The following is a 16,608-nucleotide window of genomic DNA, read 5'->3' on the forward strand; positions in this document are numbered from 1 at the left end:
AAGTAGGCTCTCGGGGTGTAAATGAATTTTCTGGCCTTCAAATAGCAGTGACTTCTCTCGTTCATGCTACTAGATTGGCCTGCATTGATGTTATAAAAATGCAAAAACTTGTGGAAGGTGAGACATAAAATTTACCCATAGAGCATCGAGATAAATGAGAATTAAGTCGAGGAAACAAATAAAAAAAGGGGCCATGACTCATGAAATTGCCCTGTATTTTCTTTTCTTTAATTTTAAAAAAGCACAATTTTTTGTTAAAATTTCTTATAAAATCCTGAGGCTAGATATGCGTGTTTACCTCTTACAAGACATTGTGGAGATAAACAAAAACATGCAAACAAATTTGGGGTTTGATCTAAATGATTTACTATTTTTTTTTAAACCATAGATTTCCATAAAGCTGATATTCAAACTTCAACCTTATTCTCCTTTCCCATTAGCTTTTGGTTCCCCTTTGTACTAAAAGAATGTGCAAATCTACATTTCACTAGCAATCAACCCTTTATCCATCGGTCAAATCTGTACATATACACGTTCTTTTGCTTTGAGCATGTTGGTTTGTTTATGTGCAAATTGTGAATTGATTTGCCGATTGGGGTGCTTGAGTCATCCTTCCTACCCTACATAAATATTGGATAAGTCTTAATAATTGTAGTTCGATAAACGACAAGATAGAGTCCCACTAACTTGTGAAGTACATAATTATTATGTATTTTGAGATTATAATTAATTTAACTAAGATCGAAGAAATCATATACTATGTTAGCTGACCATTCTCTTTTCAACAGAAATATAGAGGTTGGCATATTGTTACCGTTATCTTTCTCTGACTCTGAGCCTAATCAGTGTCTTTTATTCCTTTTCAAATTTTTAGCTCCATTGATATGATGACTATTACCTTGAAGCTTAAATTTGAATGCAAAATTAAAGCGACCTCTGACTCCTAACTCTTGAAGGGTTGCGAGATTTGGGAGATGTGACAGAAAATCGTAGATCTTCTTCTTTGCTTTTTGAAACTTATCTTACTAATAATACAGATTTTGACACATTTGGTGGATAACCCTTATGTTGTGTTAACTTTTCTTTTTTATTTTTAATATGAAAATTAAAAAATATATAAATGTTGATATTTGAATATAAATTTATTAAAAATTATTTTTAATAAAATAATTACATTAATCAATTAAATTAATTTTTTAATTTATTGTGTTAAACTTTTGCATTAATTTAAATGACTTTTCTTTACTGTCTTTTTATAAGTAAAGAAAAATGAAGAAGTTTGGACAACGACAACCAGGTGACTATAATCGTATAAATTATTAATAAAATATTAAAATTTTAATTTTAATAAATATAGTTTAAATTTTGATTATTTAAAATAATATATTAATGTAAAATTAGTCATTGGTAATTAAGCATCACCAAGGGAGAAGAAAAAATACTATTCATATTTGTGTATTGCACTTCTTAAATTGAAAGAGAAAAATAAAAACAAATAGAAATTTCTTAATTTCACCACTGGCTAAGTTATCTTAACCAATGACTCTAAACCAAATTTAGCAATTTACCCTCCCAAAGGCTTAAATTAGAAAACCCCAAACTTTTCTAATCAGGAATCAGCTATCGTCCAAGTCATATCATTCTGGAAAATCCAGTGGCAAACCTCGATCCGACCTGGACCCGAACCCAAAGCCAGGAAAGCTCCATGACCTGAACTCCAAGCAGATGTGTCCAAATGGCAGATGGCAACACCATGATTAATCTTCTGCCTCGAATTCGGATCCAGAATATCCGCTTCATAAACCCGGACCTGTGGAACCGAGTGGCAATAGTAAAGTAAATACGGGTACAAACTCTGGTGACATGAAACAGATTTCGTCACTTTCCCACCGTTGATTCCTCTAACCGTTCCAATCCTTATATTTTGTTTTGACCCGTTAACGTTTTCCGTCGTGCGAACCTCCACATTTCGCCCCAGAACCGAGGTGGCGAAATCGATCATGTCCTCGACCGAGCCGACGCAGCGCTTGGTCTCGCCAGCGCTCGGTGCACGCTCGCACTCTTTTAAAGCATCCAGCATTATGGTTTCCAGCGACGAGTTATCTGCCGCGTGGAATATCCGTTTAAGTTCACCGAGCTTGGAGGACGAAAACGGTAATTTAGATGCAATTGTCCGGGGCAAAAACGACCTTTCAGGCATTTTATCCCTAATGTCCGGCATTGGCATCACGGTTCCTACCTTCAACATCTTTTCCCGGAAGAATTTGCCCGGTTCCACCCATTTATTCACAACACTGCCGCTGGTCAGAAGTTGAGCAGTTTCAGTGGAGCTCCCATTGTTGTATCTACTGAAAGTGACACCCTTTTTAGTATAATCCTTAAAAGTAGTGTTTCTTCCATAGATCTTGAACCCAATGGACTGACCGGAGGCCCCTTGGCCATAACCGGTGAATTTATCCGTTCCTTCGTTAAAAGATTGGCCGTAGTTGTTAAAATCAACTTTCGCCCCATTAGAGTTTTTTGCATAAGATTGGAAAGAATCGTCACCCACATTGGATTGGTCACGGTAACTCGAGAAACTGTCAACCGCCGCATTGCCTCCGTCTCCATAATTCTTGAAATTATTCTGGGGAACATTAGAATCGAATCCGTATGAAGTGAAAGTGTCATTAGCCCCGTTGGCCGACTCTCCGTAACCAGAAAAACCTGAACCAACCACATTGGCTCCTTTACCATAACTACTAAAGTCGTTAGGAACGCCGTTTCCGTTTTTACCGTAGCTCGAAAATGACTGCCCGTTCCCGGCGTTGGCATTCTCCGTGTAGCGCGTGAATGTCTGCCCACGACCATTGGAGTCATCGGAATATGAAGTAAATCGAAGATTGGGGTTGTTCACTTCACGATTGTAGTTGTTGAAGTTTCCGGAACCGCCTGTAGCCGAGGCGCCGTAGGTGTTGAAACTCTGATCGACGACGTTGGATTCGCTGGCGTAATTGGAGAATTTGTCCTCGTGACCTGCGGAATCTCGGCTGTACCGGCGAAAGGAGTCGGCGATGACGTTGTCGCCTTCTGAGTAGTTCTTGAAAGAGTCGACTCCGGCGAGTTGATCCGTGCCATAATTAGTAAAGTTCCTATTGGCGTAGACAGCGAAATTTACGTCTTTGGGGTGTTTCTCGAGACTCGGCGATAAATCGGGGAAGCAAAAGAGTTTAGCGGAGGAACAAAAGGAAGGGAGACGGGAACCGAGGTCGTTTTGGGCAGCGAGTTTGGAAAAACCGGCCGAGTCGACTGCAGTTAATGGGGATACTTTGGCTAGTACGAAATGGGTTTTGGAGATTTCTTTGCGGATCTCTTTGTTCCAGTAACGAATCAACGAGGCTTTTGGAGTGAATGGATTTTCCGACACCGAGGAATCACCGACACCGCCGAAAATAACCTGCATTGTCCGAAAACAAATTTTAAAAAACATGTCTTAGATGAGTTTCGATTGACAGATAAAAATAAGTAAACTTCTGACCAAAATTAAAAAAGAAAAAAGAATTGCTTACGGTGAAGGATGAGGAGTAAAGAAAGGAAAGGAAGAGAAAAGTCCAGAGATGAAGCATTTTCTGGGTTTCTTTTCCGTTGCAAGAGGATGCTGGAGCACCTGTTTGGTTGCGTTGGAAGAGAGGATTTTATAGAAGGGAAAAAGTAAGGAGAGTCGCGGTTGGTGAAGACAGTGATGAGGTTTGACAATGCAGGATTGCTCATAATCCGTTTCATGAATTCTAAATTATACTAGTAACAAGAAAAAGAAGGAACCAAACAAAGTTTTCATCAGCTTGAAAAAAAAAAAAAAAAAAAAAAAAACCTCTTCTAGACTTTTTTTTTTTTTAATCTCTTTTTACGAGACAATTTTTTTTTTCAACTAGATCTCTTTTTAATTTTCTTATTTTAATCTACTCCTAATATCTCGAACCCTATTATTTGAGGAAGACATCATGCATCTAACTTCTGTAAAAAAAAAATCTTGATTTGCTTTTCTCTTTTTTGTTAGAAACAAAAGAGATTTGATTTAAGTAACTCTTTATTGTTTGATTCAACAAGAAAGAAAAAGTTTTTGACTCTTTTATCGGTAAAATTAATTTTCTTTTAATTTTTTTTGTCGAGAGTTATGTAATTTATCAATGGAGTTTTAAATTTCTATTTTTAATGACCAAGGTTTAATTTCTTATAAGTAAAAAAAAGAAAAAAAAAGTTTTTTCCAACTAAAAATTTCCATCAATTCTCCAGGTATTTTTAGTCATGTTCAAGTGTGAAACTCATGATGGAATTTTATGCAACCTATTGACAAATAATGTGCATATATAGAGACCACCTTATTGAGACATCTTCTTGTTTGTCCACCACATTTACCTTGCGAGAAATGATGACAGTTATGGTTCCCTCATTGATCAATATTTTCTTTTCTTTTCTTTTCTTCATTTTACATTGAAAGAACTTCAATTAAAAAAAAAAAAGGTGAATACGTTAAGTTTTCCACCTATTAGTAAATGGTAGACATGTTTGCTCAAATCTAAATTTGAGGTTAATATTTTGGGAAAGATACTCTTGAGACAAGGATAGTGAGAGTGAAAAGAACCCCGTACGGATAATTTGAATGATTAAGTTTATAAAAATCTATACGAAATCGTATAAGAATTATTAATCATATTAATTATGATATAATTGAATATTTAATTCGATGGATGCATTTTTTTTCACAAAATTAATTTGAATCTTTCATTTTCATTTTCAAATCTCTTATCAATGACGAGGACTACTCAAATGCAATTACACGAATCTCTCGTAAGTACCTCAATTAATGTAAACATTAAATTTGATACACATAAATTAAATTTATATGCATTTTGTCAAATTTTAGAATTTTAAAATTTATTCTTTATATTATCAATTTTTTACATATATAATTTACTATAATTATTATTGTTATTTTTTAAAAAAAGAAATAATATCCTCTACTTTACTTTCCACCACAGGTAATTACGAATTTTATCTTCATTTGATTTGATTTGCTAGCTTATAATTTTTGCATTAGAAATCTTTCTTTAATTCATAGCTTCTTCATGATACAATTAGATTAATAAAAAATAACATGCGACCAAAAAATAAGCACTTGTCTTCGATCCAATTATCAAAAGTTAACTTACTAAGGTGCTTTTGTTTTTTTTTTTTAACAAAAATCCAATGGTCCGGATTGCTTAATTCTTTAATGAGTATACGATGGTGTTGTTTAATTATTTGGATAATAACGAGGAAGCAGTTCCAATAAAAATCATAAAGCATACATTATTTGCATTAGAAAGTACAAGTTAAAGTCAAGATAGTTGCATAGGATAATATTTTTTTTATCTTCACTTTTGTTTTTACCATTATTTGGTCTTGTTTTAATTTTTAAAATTATATTTATGAATAAGTTGATCTGTAATAAAGTGATAAATTTCATTTTTACATTTAAATGAAATTTTATCCCATAATTAATAATAATTTAATTTATTAATAAAATATTAAAATTTTAATTTTAATAATCAAATTTAATCTCGATAATCTCACCTATAAAGAATTTTGTCACATGAAAAATAATTAAAGATCAAAAAAGTTTTGAATATCATCTCAAAACCTTTCTTTCACACCAAATTAATTACAAAATTTTTGCTTGGTGAGCCATGTTAGCAAATTATATATTATTAGAAGGAAAGAATTTCATAAATAAAACAGAGGCACCAAAGTCAAGGAACCAGATCCTAAGAAAAATGGACTTAGATCATTTCGTTTATGATGAGTGTGAGATTTTGGAAGGTTAGGTTTCATTAATGTTTCAATAGATTTCCCATCAAAATTTGAATATCAATCACATATTGTTTGTACCATGCACTTTTTCTTTTTCTTCAAGCATGAAGAGAATTTGGTCCCCCCCAAAGTTTTCACAACTCATAAGGTCCCTCCCAAACTTTTAACAACTCTTAATATATATATATATATATATATATTAAATAAATTTAAATTAGCCTCTCCAAAATTAAAATTGTTTGAATATATTAATATATTATTTGAATGTATATATGTGATATAATAAGTTTTATGACAAAACAAGATAAAATATAATATTAATTGGTTCCCTATAATATAAATTGACCCTCTTAAAACTAAGTGTTAAAATCCACTACTGTATGCAAGCAACAACTAAGTCTTTAATTGCCAACAATTTTATGATAGATAACATTCCTAGCTCCAATAAATTAAGAACTAGTTCCTTATAGTTTTAAGTGTGCACACACGTACATAAAAAAAATACAAAAAACAACTCTTTATTGAATGAATAAAAAACAAAACTTTTTAAAATTATTTTTAATAATTAATCAAAATAAAATTATAATTAATTTATTAATTAAATTAAATCGATTCGATTAATTAATTCAATTAAAATTAAAATTTGAATACTTCTAATTATTAAGAGTAAAAATAACAATGTAAAATTTTATGACATCAATAGAATGAAACATGAGCAAGACATTTCTTCTATTACCATATAGAAACTTTTATATATCGTAATGTACCCAAAAAAACAAAGAAAAAAAAATCGGGGTTGCGTGGTCGCCATGATACCGGGCAACCTAATTTCTTCCTGCATGCTTTTGCAGGTTCATCAATGTCCTTCTGCAAGACGTGGGAACTTAGAACGGTAAAAGTTGTTATGGGAATTAAATGTTTGCTGCTCGTTTTCATGACCAAAACATAATTACATGTACCCCAAAAATATTGATCATTATTTTGGTTTTGTATCCTTTCAATTTCAACTCATAGCTACTCGATCCTACACTATTCTCTTCCCCCTCCCCCTTTCTTCCCCCTTTTTTAACAGTAAACGTTATAAATTTCCTTTCCCTATTAACTTCCTAATGCAATTAATATGTCAAATTTAGAGATATAATTGATCGAGTTCGAGCTCAAACTCGATTTGAAATTTGAGACTCGAAATTCAATGCAAACTCGATCAAATTTTATTTTTTTGGTTCGAACTCGATTCGAAATAAAAATTAAGCTATTTAAGATCGTTTGATCAAGATCGATTAATATGTAAAAATAAATTCGATTTTTATATTCGATAAAAGTTTGATTATTTGTGCTCGAACTCGAACTCGAGTTTAAGATATTTTATTAATTAAAATAATAAAAATATATTTAACTATTAAAATTCGATTAGGCTCGCGAACTATTCGAACTAAATATCATAATGTTTAAACCTAGTTCGATCAGTAAGTCGAGCTACTCGAACTTAAGTTTGACTCAATAATAATCGAGTTGAATTCGAATTTTATTCGAATAAAACTCAAATAGCTTATGAATACTAATGTATTATTTACACTCTTAATTGAACTCTATATTGTACTATACATCATGATTAAACAAAAACGTACAACAAAAATTTTAATGACAATATGACCAAATATCAACTATTTTGCTTGCGCAAATGAAAATTCTTTATTTATTTATTATAATAACTGTAAGGGAAAATCAGGGATGGATTCAAGATTAAATATAAAATGAGGTAAATATACATTAAATTAAGGTTTTTTTTTTTTTTTTTACAAAAACTAAGTTAAAAATAAATTAATAATCATTTTTGTCATTTAATTATTCATATAATTTAAAATAAATAAATTAGCCTAAAGTTTATATGCATAAAAGTTCTTGTACTATTTTATTTTATATGCACAAAAAAAATTATATAAAAATATAATTTTATGATGAAATATTGAGACGTTCGTTTTAGCATTGAATACATGTTTTTTCTCATCACAAAGAAAATTAGATTTCATTTTCTTATTTTGAAAATTGTAATTGATAGAACTATATTTATATCGAAGATAAATCAAACATGTCAGTTAAAAACAAATGTTCTAAACGTCGATAGAAAAATGGGACTAATTATATAAAGAGCAATGTTATTAAAATATATATAAATACATAAAAAAAAAATTACTCAAAACATTTGTTTTGATTCAAATAAAACATTGAAAGATTAAATGAAAAGTATGAAAATTTTAATTGCAAAATAAAAGTTTTTAAAAATTAAGAGGTCAAATAAGGATTAATAAAAAAATTAAAAGTAAACTTAGTGGATTAAATTATTATTTCAAAATTATTAGGAGGACCATTGGCTAAAAAGAAAGGAGGGCAAAGTACAGATTTATATAAAAAAAAAAAAGTGAAATCCTTGCAGAAAAAAATAATATTGGGAAAGGAAAAAAAATACTACATACATATAAATTTCATACATAAATTATACACATACTTTTTTTCTAGTTTTTTTTTTTTTCCATTTAGTCTTCCTATATCCAAAAATACTACATACAAATAAATTTCATACATAAATTATACACATACTTAAATGCATTTATTATATGATTAATCAAAAAAATTAACCGAATCGATCGAATTAAATTCAATAAATTAATTTTTAAAATTTATAAATTTGGTTCAATTAACGAAAATAAAATAATATAAATTAATTAATTTAATTTTAAATAATTAGATTTAAAATTAATTGAATTGATTAAATGAATGTCATAACATATAAATCCGTTGACCTACAGTTAAATTTGGAATGAAAAGGAGTTGCCATCAATCTTTTTTAGTTAAGTGTGATCGGTCATTTGATTGAAGCTGATAAGCAAAACAGAGATTAGATTTAAAAGTCGATTGCGTATGGGGAATGTTGTAGCACTCTCAAAGCACCCATCCAATGGATGGTATCAATTTGATTTCGAATTATCCAAGCCTTGCTCATTTTTATCATTTACCAAATAACTTATAAATTTTATTAGAATAGTAAACCATTTTAAAATTTTTGTTCATTTATTTATTATTTTGAAAACATTATTTTCAAGAAATTTTTTTCTTTTTTTTTTTAATTTTTTAAAATATATTTTTCAAAAAACGATATCAGTGGCAAAGATAAAAATTTTTGTTTTTTGGTTCATTTGTTTTTTTTTTTAAGAAAATAATAAAATAAAAAAAATGGGTTAGAAATAAAATAAAATCAAATAAAATCAAAAAAAAAAATAAAGAAAAAAGAAAAACCTATGATCGGGTCAGTTAGGACGCGGTTCAGTCCACAAGTCTTCGGATCGACGCGCGGATCCTGACTTACCAAAATGATGTCGTTCCAGGCACCTATATAAGCCAATTCCAATGTCTTTGCTTCAGAATTCCTTCTGCCTTCTCTTTTTTTAGACCGAGAAGCTTTGCCTTCTCTCTAGAAATCTTTGTCGAAAACTTCAATTAAGACAAAAAAAACCATTGGTTTTTAAAAAAGTTGTCAAAAAATTCAACTGGAAACTGAAAAACCATCGGTTTCTGGAAAGTTGGCCTAAATGTGATCGAAAAATTCAATTGATCGCAGGAAACTTCATCGAAAAATTCATACTTCGTCGGAAAGTTCAACCAAACCAAGAAAATTTTAGAAAAATTCAAAACAAATTTTAAAAAAACCAAAAAATTGCCCAGATGATTCTAAAACTTCCTCGAACCTTCTACAATCATGAACTCATCCCAGAAACCTGAATTCACTCCCAAAATAAAAAATTAACTCTAAAATCTTAATACCAAATTCTAAAACCCTTTCTACCCGAAATTTCCCCAAACTTCTTTAAATGATTTTCTCTCTGTTTTTTTGTCTGTCTTCTGTGTGTTCTTGTTATGCAAAATAGGTCCAATTTATAGGCAACCTAAGATTAATTCAGGAAATGGACAGAATCAATCCCAAGCTTGATTCCTGAGATTGCATTATTTTCAGACGAGATTTTAGATACAAAATTTTAGCAGTATTACTTTGATTCTGTGTTGACCCAAAAATATTGCGATCCTAATTTTCATTCACATGAAGATTGAGCAGAAAAGAAAATAGAAAAATAAAAATAAAAATAACAATAATAATAATAATAATAATAATAATAATAACAATAATAACAATAAAAAAATCTAATTAGACTAGAATGAGCTATAATGGGCCTAGTTAGGCTAGACCAAAATGGGCCTAATTGGGTTCGGACCAAAATAGACATTTACAGTCGCCTCTCTTTGTACATATTTGTTAGAAAAAGATGTTGCAAAGACCTAAACACCCACTCTGATCATGAGTTTGAAAAATGACCTAAACTGAGTCAAGGTCGAACAGCCAGAATTAAACCACGAGTCAAATAAAATGACCAAGATCGAGTCGATATCAAAAATAAATGATCGGGACAGAATCACGAATCATAAAAAATGATCTGGACTGAGGCAATACCAAGTTATTGGGATGAAACCACAAGTTGAAATAAAGCAACCAGGATCGAGTCAAGGGTCAAAAATAAATGATCGGGATAGAACCATGAATCATAATAAATGATCGGGATAGAACCATGAATCATAATAAATGATCTGGTCTGAGCCAAGATCAAGTGACCGGGATGAAACCACAAGTCAAAATAAAGCAACCAAGACCAAGTCAAGGTTAATAATAAATGATCAAAACGAAACCATAAATCATAAGAAATGATTTGGATTGAGCTAAGATTAGGTGACTGGGACAAAACCACAAGTTAAAATAAAGCAACCAGGATCGAGTCAAGGTCGAGAATAAATAATCAAGACGGAACCATGAATTATAATAAATAATCTGGACCGAGCCAAGATCAAGTGACCAAGATGAAATCACAAGTCAAAATAAAACGACCAAGATCGAGTCAAGGTCGAAAATAAATAATTGGGATAGAACCATAAATCATAAGAAATGATCTTGACTGAGTCAATATCAAATGATCGGGACAGAACCACAAGTTAAATGAGACAACCAATACTGAGTTGAGGTAAAAAAAATGATCGAGACAGAATCATAAATTATAAGAAATGATCTGGATTGAGCCAAGATAAAGTGAGTGAGATAATGCAAATGTATGCCTTATCTAGGATGCAAATGAATCTTTGATTGTGGTACTAAAGCTTTTGTATTCTCATTTCTATACACCTTTAGCAAAGAAATCATCAGATATTATTTTACATGTTCACTATACACTTTAGCGAAGAAATTTCCCTTCATATTTGACAAAAAAGTTATTTTTCATTAATCTAGAGGTGTATATTTGGCAAAGAAACCATCTTTTATCAACTTGGAGGCATGCAAAGAAACTATTTTTCATCATCCTGAAGGTATTTTGGCAAAGGAATTTTTGCGTTTGCCTATCTATTTATCCCAAAAATAGCCATGGAAGTTAATTTTTTTTTCTTTTTTTTTGTTTTTTTTTGTTTTTTTTGTTCATTTTTTGCCTTTATCTCCTTCAATCTTTCAAAATGATGTATTTTTTAAGATTTTGTTCAATTATTAATCATTATCCCAAATTCAAAGCATGAGTATGCAAGTTATGCATTTCTTTCATTCATGGCAAGACATAAAGAAGAAGAGCAATGTACAGGATTTATATAGTGATAAGATGGCTTTCATTTATTTTGATACTTAATTACAAGTGATGGTGTGAAGGAAAAGAATGCACATGAGAGACTATTTTGGGGTAGCAGTGCCCTAAGACAAATGATTAGATAACTATGACAACAAATCTCGAATCTCTTTCAAAAACTCAATTAAAACTTGATGTCCCAACACTTCAAAGCTCTTCAAAATTTACTGTCCTTGATATGTCAATTCCAATTGCTTTTCAGAGTTTCGATCGTTCTTTTGGTTCCAAGTCGCCCTTTTGAGTTTTCAACTTGAACTTCTCCATTTTTATTTTTTTATTTTTTTATTCTTTTGTTCTTTTCTTTTGTGGTTCAAATTGCCCTTTTGGGTTTTCAATTTGACCTTTTTTTATTTTTTAATTTTTTTTAAAATTAGGCAAAGTACTTCTTTACTGTGTCAGAATTAATAAGACTAGGAAGTTCATCTTTGTTCATTTTTGACAAGATCAAAGCTCATCCCAAAAAAGCTCTTTTCGTCACATAAGGCTTTTTTCAATTTGAGGTCCATTTTCTTCTATTATCATGTTGACTTGAAAGAATCATTTTCAACACGAACTCTCCTTCTTGGAACTACTGAGATCTAACTTTTTTATCATGAGCTCTCATCATTCTTCTTTGGTATAACTGGCTATGGCACAAGGCCATCAATTTCTTTTTCTCAATAAAGTTCAATTGCTCATAACGTTTCTGAATCCATTAAGCTTCCTCTAATCCCACTTCTCTTAGGACCCTTAAAAATGGGATTTCTATTTTCACTGACAGTATAGCTTTTATTTTGTAAACCAAAAAAAAAAAAGTTACCCCAGTAGAGGTGCGTACAAAAGTTTGATACGCATGTAGAGCAAAAGGTAGCCAATCTTTGTACGTTTTAGTCATCTTCTCTAGAATTCTTTTAATGTTCTTGTTTGTAGCTTCCATTGCCTTATTCATTTTTGAAAGATATAGGGTTGAATTATGATGGTTAATCTTAAACTCAGCACATACTTTTTGCATTATCTTGCTATTCAAATTTTTTGTATTATCAGATATAATTCTTTTTAAAAGTTCATATCTGTAAATTATTTCTCTTTTAATGAATTTATAGGCCACAGGTCTAGTCACCGCTATGAAAGAGGTAGCCTCAACCCATTTAGTGAAGTAGTCAATCATCACAAAAATGAATCTATTCCCATTTGAAGCCTTTGGTAGGATGGGGCCAATGAAATTCATGCCCCACATAAAAAATAACCAAGGTAATGCTATGACATGCAAAGCATTGGGTGGAGCATGAATCTTGTCAACATAAATATGACATTTATGGCACTTTTGAGCATAATCGGTGCAATCTTTTTTCATTATCAATTAGTAATATCAGCCTGTATAACCTATCTTGCCATTATGTGCCCATGTGTATGTGCTCCACATATACAACTGTACACCTCCTCAATAATTTTTGTAGCTTCAGATGCACTTACACAATGTAATAACACTTGGTATTTACCTTTTTTATATAAACTTTCCAGTCTAAAAAGAATCCCATGGCCAATCTTATCAATATTTTTTTATCATTTTTTATGGCTAGGTCTGGGTATTATTGGTTCTTTAGATATCGCATAATATTATGATACCAGGGATGGCCATTTTCTTCTTCCTCCAAGTTAGCATAATATATCGTATGTCTTTGATATCCAATTTGATAGGTTGAATCTCTGTAATGTCACCAATTTGTACCATTCAGCCAAGGTAGTCAGGGCATCTGCAATCTGATTTTCTTCTCGAGGTAAATGTTCAAACTGAATTGTTTTAAACTGTTTGCTTAGCTTTAAAATGTATTTATGATAAGAGATGAGTTTAGAATCCCTTGTCTTCTATTTACCTTTCAATTGATAAATGACTAGAGCTGAATCCCTAAACACTTTTAGTATTTTAAATTTTTATTCCAAAGCCTCGTGCAGCTCCATGACATAAGCTTCATATTCAGTGACATTATTGGTGCAGTTGAAATTTAATTTTGATGTAATAGGGTAGTAGTGTTTCGTTGGGGATATCAAAATTGCTCTAATCCAATACCCCATAGCATTAGCAGTCCTATCGAAATACATCTGCCATGTTTCTTCATCATCATCATCTTTTTTTAGTTCTGAGATGGCCATTAATTTCCCATCTGAGAAATCCAACTTTATGGGCTCATAATCATCAGCGGCCCTATCTACCAAAAATTCAACAATAACACTTTTTTTTATTATTTTTTTACTCACATATACTATGTCATATTCAGAAAGCATCACTTGTCTTCTTATGATTCTTCTTAATAGTGAAGGCTTCTCAAAGATATATATGATGGAATCCAATTTAGCTATGAGCAAAGTTGTATGGTATAGCATGTACTACCTGAGTCTTTTAGCTATCCAAGCCAAAGTACAACATATTTTCTCTAGTGATAAATACTTGGACTCATACTCTATGAATTTCTTGCTTAAATAATAAATAGCTTTTTTTTTTTCTTACTGGATTCATCTTGTTGGCCCAGCACACATCCCATCGAGCCTTTATGTACTACTAGGTATAGGATCAATGGTTTTTTCGTGACAAAAGGTGCTAATATTTGAAGGTTCAATAAGTACTATTTAATTTTATTAAAGGTTTCTTGGCATTGTCCATTCCATTCCCCGAGATTATTTTTTCAAAAAAGTTTAAAAATAGGGTAACATTTAAAAGTGAGGTAAGAAATGAATAAGGAAATATAATTCAATCTACCCAAGAAATCGTGAACCTTCTTTTGTGTACTTGGTGGAGATAAATTTTGAATGGTCTGAATTTTGTCTGGATCTACTTCTATCCCTCTTTCACTGACTATAAATCTCAGCAACTTTCTTGATTTGGCTCCAAATGTATATTTAGTTGGATTCAACTTAAGTTAGAACCTTCTCAACCTTTCAAATAACTTTTTAAGGTTGACTACATGATTTTTTTTTTTTGGGACTTGGTAATCTGTCATCCACATACACCTCAATCTCTTTATGCATCATATTATGGAAGAGTGTCACCATATCCCTTTGATAAGTTACCCTAATGTTTCTTTAATCTAAATGGTATAATTTTGTAGTAAAAGGTCTTCCATATAGTGATAAAAGTGGTCTTTTTCATGTCATCTGAGGTTATTTTTATCTGATTATAGCCAAAGAATCCATCCATGAAAGAGAATACCAAGTGTTGAGCTATATTATCCACCAAGTATCAATGTAAGGTAGAGAAAAATTATCCTTAAGGCTAGTTTTATTCAGATCTTTATAGTCTACACACATTTGTATCTTACCATCTTTTTTAAGGATAGGTACTATATTAGTCACCTATCAGGATATTTGGCCACTTGCAAAAAGCCTACATCAAATTGTTTTTTAACTTCCTCTTTGATTTTCAACAACATTTTTTATTTCATTCTTCTTAGTTTCTGTTGCACCAGTTTGCATTCTAGTTTCAGTGGTAATTTATGCTCCACTATTTCGGTGTTGAGTCCGAGCATATCTTGGTAGGACCAAGCGACGACATCCATAAATTTTTGAAACAAATTCTCTAACCACTGTTGGCCAACAACTAAAAGTGAAGTGCCAATCTTGACTTCTTTTTTTTTTTGAAATCATCAAAATTGACCAATTTAACCACTTCTTAATGAGGCTCAATGGATTTATCTTCCTATTTAATTAGCCTCATTAATCCAGAGATAAACTATATTCTTCATAATCTTTTTTAGTATCGAGTTCATCGGTATTAATTGTTTTTTCAAAGTTAAACCCCATATTATTGTCATGATTATCTTTTCATTCATTGGGGGACCTAAAAGTTAATAGAATAGGAAATATTGGTAAGAAATTTTGATGGTGGAATGAATGAAATGGAAAAAATAAACAAAATGTATGCTCCTACTTTTATTAAAATAATGAAAATAAAAAGACCAAACATAAGATCTCATCCTAATGTTTTTAGGCATAAGTGATTAGGAAATATGATTACATTGAAGAAAAATCAGAAACAATTGGCATTTTGATGACCCTTCAATTTTGCACTTTATATCCTGGTGGGCAAGGGTAAACCATGGCTTCCTCATTTTGGCTTCCATCATCCACCATGTAAATGGATAACTTGGCAAAAGCTTTCTCCCATTTCGGTTCTTTTTTTATGTCCTCTTCAGCTTTTGAAAGCATGTATCCTCAAAAAGTGAAAGTCTCATTTAAGTGGAGAGCAATCGTTAACTTATTCTTTACCCTCTTGCTAAGGCTTAATACTTCTTTCATCTTATAACCCAATCTTACTGTGCCACTATTGTCCTCAAGCCTTACGAATTCTCTTATCTCTTGAAAATTTTTGTCCAGACCAAACCCATTACTCCAACCCTTGTTAACCATCTAATTAATCATAATTTGATTGAATTTAAGTCCTTCACCCACTGCATTAATAGGTTCAAAAGATCTATATGAGCATTCTAATGATTCTTTTGCTGCTTCTACATATGGGGCATTTATGGGTTGGGTTACTAGCAAATCTTTCTCTCTGGCCACAATCACTAATTTTTGTTCTACATTAAATTTGATTTTTTGGTGTAATGAAGAAGAAACAGCACCTGTCTTGTGGATCCATGGTCTTTCTAATAGGTAACTGTATGATAGAGAGATATTCATAACTTGAAATTTTATATTGAAAACACATAGACCAATCTGTATGGGTAGCTCAACATCTCCTAATACTTCTCACCTAGTCCCATTAAATGCTTGGAATACCATTTGACTATCTTGGATAAAAGACATATTAAAGGGTAACTTCACCAAAATAGACATAGGTATAACATTAATGGCTAACCCATTATCAACAACGACCTTGGTTACTATATGGCTTTTACATTTAACAGTGACATGCAATGCCTTGGTGCTTCTTCTACCTTTCAGTGAAATCTCATCATCACTGAAAGAGATATGGTGTGGCATAACTAAATTGCCTGCTAAATTATTCACATACTCCACGAAAATATTATGGGTCACATAAGCTTGATTCAATACCTTTAACAATGCATTACGATGCGATTCAGAGTTTAGAAGAAAC

The 16,608-nt window shown here is 31.3% G+C and overlaps 1 protein-coding gene across 1 annotated transcript; it reads right to left on the reverse strand.

Moving 5' to 3' along the window:
• Positions 1–1,439: 1,439 nt before the first annotated feature.
• On the reverse strand, positions 1,440–3,648 carry LOC111288020 (polygalacturonase 1 beta-like protein 3). Its single transcript, XM_022878763.2, has 2 exons — positions 3,549–3,648; positions 1,440–3,436 (listed from the first exon to the last, which is right to left on the reverse strand). The coding sequence occupies exons 1-2, from the start codon at positions 3,603–3,605 to the stop codon at positions 1,610–1,612; spliced, it is 1,884 nt and encodes a 627-aa protein (XP_022734498.1). The 5' UTR covers positions 3,606–3,648; the 3' UTR covers positions 1,440–1,609.
• Between the last annotated feature and the right edge of the window lie 12,960 nt (positions 3,649–16,608).

The sequence above is a fragment of the Durio zibethinus genome, chromosome 4 (assembly GCF_047325235.1).
Source record: "Durio zibethinus cultivar Kanyao isolate XHJ-2024 chromosome 4, ASM4732523v1, whole genome shotgun sequence".
NCBI lineage: Eukaryota > Viridiplantae > Streptophyta > Magnoliopsida > Malvales > Malvaceae > Durio > Durio zibethinus.